Source organism: Delphinus delphis, chromosome 18, assembly GCF_949987515.2.
Source record: "Delphinus delphis chromosome 18, mDelDel1.2, whole genome shotgun sequence".
Lineage (NCBI taxonomy): Eukaryota > Metazoa > Chordata > Mammalia > Artiodactyla > Delphinidae > Delphinus > Delphinus delphis.
Window position 1 is genome coordinate 25,433,179 of NC_082700.1, and position 5,265 is coordinate 25,438,443.

At 60.0% G+C, this 5,265-nt stretch overlaps 1 protein-coding gene across 2 annotated transcripts; it reads right to left on the reverse strand.

The window, feature by feature from the left end:
* Positions 1–359: 359 nt before the first annotated feature.
* On the reverse strand, positions 360–5,001 carry LOC132413780 (protocadherin-8). Of its 2 annotated transcripts, none has more exons than XM_059995985.1 (3): positions 2,457–5,001; positions 1,786–1,993; positions 360–1,315 (listed from the first exon to the last, which is right to left on the reverse strand). In XM_059995985.1, exons 1-3 carry the CDS (start codon positions 4,788–4,790, stop codon positions 939–941), a joined length of 2,919 nt encoding a protein of 972 aa, XP_059851968.1. In that variant the 5' UTR covers positions 4,791–5,001; the 3' UTR covers positions 360–938. The 2 variants fall into 2 exon arrangements, with proteins under 2 accessions (XP_059851968.1, XP_059851967.1); XM_059995984.1 differs by having other exon boundaries at positions 2,166–5,001.
* Between the last annotated feature and the right edge of the window lie 264 nt (positions 5,002–5,265).

A 5,265-nucleotide genomic window follows, 5' to 3' on the forward strand; every position in this document is an offset into this window, starting at 1 on the left:
GAGTTACTGCAGTTAGGAAACGCTTTACAGATGTTTGTTTAATTAGTGAATGAACAGTCCAGACTCAGCTTTCCTCCACTTTTTGGTAGATGCGCCATAAATATTTGTTGAGTAAATAAATGAGGGCAGGAATTTTATAGCGTGCCTGATGTATATGCACATGTTTTACAAAAGCAACAAATATTTTTAATACTTGGATGAGACTCCAATACTTGAAATCGCACAGGTTTACTGTTGCTGTGAACGTTAATAATGCCCAAATAATTAGCACTTGAAGAAGGTTTAATTCTGGTACTCAGATTTTTTGTGAATGCCTGACTGTCGGTAAGTTCACAAAAAGCAATTAGCAGATTCTTCAAACACATGACAAATCCTTTATTACTCTGCTTTTAAGTGACACGGTTTACAGAAAACCAAATGTAATTAAATAACATTGAACTTGAAATCTACCACAGACTCAAGATATACAAGTTATACTTGGCAAGGCAAAACTTCTCTAACACTAGGTTGTTTCGGGTGAAAGATAAATTTCCATTAAGTAATTCCAACATGTTTTGTTTTTTTGTCTTACAGACAGTTCCTTTGGCAATAACTTCCACTTTAGCTTTTATTATATAAAAATATAACAAAATTTCATTATATACAAACATTACATTACACCATGTACAGGTTAAAAACACTAAGAAAATGGCAAGCCACAAGGGAAATTAAAGTCAATAGCATGATAAGAATTAAATACTGCACACATTTCATAAAAATTACATTAACTACATTTTTGTTTGCAAATACCAAACAGTACCAATGTGATTGGAAATAGCTTCCAACAACTTCATTTTAAGGCACATCTTGCATATTTCTATATACAACACTGAAACCGGTCAATAACTTAGGGGCTTCTTGGAGTGACCTGTATATGCGTGACAACATGCAGCATGGGATTACACATTTTCATTGTCTTCCTTCTTTGGGGACAGGTACCTGCCAGGGGAGGACTCATAGAGGGGTACCCCAATCTCCTGCAAGTCTGGGAGCCTCCCTGGACGAGGAGGGGAGAGCAGAGTGACTGTCCTGTCATAGTCTCTGTGTAGCACTTTCTCATAGACGCTCTGCAGCCCCACTGTCTTGGGCAGCTGGGCCTGGTAGTAATTGTCCCTACGCAGAGGATCCCGGGGCAGGGACGTGCTCTTACAGAAGGTCGACATCTGGGCTGGGGGGTGAGTGGAAGCATGTGTGCTGGGCCCTCCAGCGCAGGAGGGGCTCCAGCAGCGGTCAGAGTGGCCCAGGATCTTACACTCCGCGGTGCACGCCCACAGTCCTAACATAAAAGAGAAAGGAAGAGGGCACGATGATTACTGAGATTACACACACTGCGCCTCCATCTTCAAAGCGTCAGACAGGGTCAGGGCGGCTGAAAAGGAAAGCGTGTAAGAAGATGAACGCCCTGATTCCGGATCTGAAATGAATATTGGTTCCTACAAAGCCACTTTAATACGAAGTTGGCTCAGCTTTAGCTGGAAGCAAAAAAGAAAAAAAAATTGATAAGCAGAATTTCTCTTCTCAGAAAGCAACCTAACAGGATGGGAGTCTGGTTTATTTTAGGTGGTGGAGCTGCCTCGACTTGGCATTTTGAAATTCATGTTTGAGGCAGGCTGGAATCCAGAACTCAAGGACAGAAAAAAGTGAGAAAGAGGGAGGGGGTCCGGGAATGGAGATTGAGAAGAGAGGCTGTTGCAGAAACGGAGGGAGAGAAGAAAGGCTGAATTGGCAGGAAAGAGGAGTCCTCACCACTCTGCATGTGGTTGATGAGATCCTTCTTCAGAGCGTCCCCGCTGATGTCGGAATCGCTATCGTTGAAATCACTGTCCCCTTTGCCGCTGTCTTTGCCGCTGAACTTCTCCGCTTCTCGGCCGGAGATGGTGTTGAAAGAATGTCCTTTCCAGACAGCCACAGGGGGCGCCGGCTCCTTTCCGAAACCAGGGGAGGCGCCGTAGGGCTGCAGCAGGGAATGGGGAAAGCAAGCAGGGGTGAGGGTTGGACGAGAAACAAAAACACAAGGGCGACAGGTTAGGCCTCTCCCACGCACGCGTACCCAGACCCCTCCAGTCCCTTCCCCCAGCCTGTCCGCGGAGCACCGAGCGGGTCGCCCAGCCGAAGGAAGGCCTCACCTCGGCGTGCGCGCCGCGGAGCCGCTGCTGCCCCTCGAAGTGACAGGAGCTTTCCCCGGTGGCACTGCCGCCCTCCGAGCCCGGCACTTCGGCCGCGGCGACCGCGGGCGGGGGCGCGTCGGCCGCGGGGCTGCCAAAGGGCGCTTTGCCGCTGCCAGGGAAGGTGAGCACGTCGAACATGTTGGGCCTGGGCCCGGCTCCCCGGGCGGCCTCCTCCGGGGAGCCGGGAGCCGAGGCTCCGCCGCCCGCCGCCCCGGGCCGCTCTTCCCGGCGGGGCCCCCCTTTGCGCACCTCCTTCTTGCGGCGGTTGCAGGTGGTGGCGATGGCGATGATGGCGGCCAGAAGCAGCGTGCAGCTCCCGGCCAGCACGATGATGACGATCAGCGGCGTGTCCCACTGTAGCGCCGGCCCCGACGTCGCGAGTCGAGAGCCGGGAGGGCGAGAGCGCTCCGAGTTCGCTGCACTGGCTGGCGACACCAGCCCGCGCCCGCCTCCTGCTGTCACCACGAAGCTGACAGCGGCGGTGGTGGAGAGCGGGGGCCGGCCGCCGTCGGATACGACCAGCAACGCCCGGAATACTCGGCCGGGCGGCTCCTGAGATAGGTCGCCGGTGAGCACGATCTCCCCCGTTCGGCTGCCGATGGCGAAGGCTTCTCGCGGCTCCTGCTGTAGCAGGTCGAATGCCAGCTCCCCGTTGGCACCCTCGTCTGCGTCCCGGGCCTGCACGCGCGCCACGGCCGTGTCCCTTGCCGTGCGCCCGGGGACCGCCACTTCCAGGGAGCCGTTGGCCGGTGCCGGGTGCACCAGGACCGGTGCGTGGTCGTTCTGGTCAAGCACCCGCACTTGCACCAGGGCACTGCTGGAGAGCTGAGGGGAGCCGCCGTCGCTCGCCTGGATGCGCACGTCGAGCTGGCGAAGCGTCTCATAGTCGAAGCTGCGCAGCGCGTAGATGGCCCCGGTAGCCGGGTCCACCGAGACATAGGTGGACACGGCGCCCCCAGCGCGGCCCACCTCGGCCTCCAGCAGCCGGTAGGTGACCTGGCCGTTGCGGCCCAGGTCCGGGTCCCTGGCGGCCACCGTGGCCAAGTAAGCCCCGGGCGGGTTATTCTCACGCACCGACACCTCGTAGACCGGCCGCGTGAAGAGCGGCTCGTTGTCGTTCTCGTCGCTCACCCGCACCAGGTAGGGCCGTACGGTGCGCAGCGGGGGCGCGCCGCGGTCCTCGGCCACCAGCGTCAGGTTGTACTCGGCGATGCGCTCGCGGTCCAGCGACCCCGCGGTCACCACCAGGTAGCTGCCCGCGTAGGCCGGCTGCAGTCGGAAGTGCTCGTGCCCATAGAGGGCGCAGCGCACCTGCCCGTTGGCTCCCGAGTCCCTGTCCGAGGTGCTGACCAGCGCCACCAGGCTCTCGCGTGCCGCCCCCTCAGGCACCAGAGAGATGGCTCCGGCCTCTGGCGTCCCGGGCCCGGTCGACGAGGTCGCGTCCGCACCCCCGAGAGCAGCGGCGGCGGCGGCGAAGGGCGAGGCGACAGGCGCGCCCGGGGCGGCCAGCGGGGTGATGGCGATGTCCGGCGCGTTGTCATTGACGTCGCGGATGCGCACGATGACCTTGCAGGTGGCGGCGCGGGGCCCGGGGCCGCGGTCCTGCGCCCGCACGTCCAGTTCGTAAGTGTCCTGGCGCTCGTAGTCCACGGGCCCGGCCAGGGTGAGGCGGCCCGAGCGCGGATCGAGGCGGAAGAGGCGACGCGCCTCGGGCGGGGTACGGGAGCCGAAGGCGAACACCACGTCGCCGTTGGGGCCCTCGTCGGGGTCCGCCGCGTCCAGGTCGAGCAGTAGCGAGCCCACGGGCGCGTCCTCCGCCAGCTCCACCTCGGCCACGGCGCCCTGCGGGAAGGCCGGGCTGTGGTCGTTCGCGTCCAGCACGCGCACACTGAGGGCGGCCGTGGCGGAGCGCGGCGGGCGGCCTCCGTCCTGGGCCACCAACTCCAGGTTGTAGGCGGCCTGGCTCTCGCGGTCCAGCTCCTGCAGCAGCACCAGGTCGGCGCACTGGGCACCGTCCGCGCGCGTCTGCAGCTCCACGCGGAAGGGGCTGTGCGGCTCGGCCAGGCGCACGCTCTGCAGCCCATTGGCGCCCACGTCCTCGTCCACCGGCACCTCTAAGGGTATGCGCGTGCCCACGGCCGCGCCTTCGGACACCTCCACGGGGATCTGGGCCCGGGGAAAGCGCGGCGCGTGGTCATTGACGTCCCTCACCTCCACTTCAACGTGCACCAGCCGGAACTGCTCCTGCGAGAAGCTGACCACGTCGAAGGCCAGCACGCACTGCGGGGCCTGGCCGCACAGCCGCTCGCGGTCCAGGCCCGCGTCTCCGACGGTCAGCTGCCCGTCGCCCTCGCGCACTCGGATCAGCGAGCTGTTGAACTGCTTCATCAGGCGGAAGCTTGTGTCTCCGGACACTTTCATATGCAGATCTTCAGCCAGGGTCCCGATGACCGTTCCGGGGGCATCCTCCTCGAAGGTGCTGTATCGCACTGTCTTGCTCTGGGCCACGGAGAGCACCCAGCAAAGGCTGAAGAGCTGCAGGGGGAAAAGGCAGGGGATTCCCCCGCGCCTCGCTGGACTCATGCCGCCAGCCCCGAGCGCTATTCCAAAAGGCGGAGGGAGCGATTCCTCTCTGGTTTGCAGGTCTGGGCGTGAGTCCCAGGGTCCCCAGAGCACGCTTTTTGCGAGGCGTGTGCGGGAGAAGTCTGCAGGCTGCAGCTTGGAGGTGCCGGCGGGCTCTGAGGACGCGTGGATGCCGCCCACGGCCCACACCTCTCCCTCGCCTTTTCTCGCTGGAGCTGCGCCGCCGAGCGCCGCCTCCGCTCTTATAGCAGCCGATATGCAAATCATCCGAACCGGGCAGCCAATGGCGGCCTGGCCCTCGCGCAGCTCCTACGCCAGCCTCCGACAATCCCTTTAGTGTGGAAAGGCTTAGAGGGGAAAACAAGAAATGAAAATTAGGGAATCTTTCCTTTGTTTCTTTAACTCCTTTTGCTTTTTTTCTTTCCTGTCAGCGCTCTGCCTGTAGAGGAGTTGGCACGGGTCGCCGGGCGTTAAA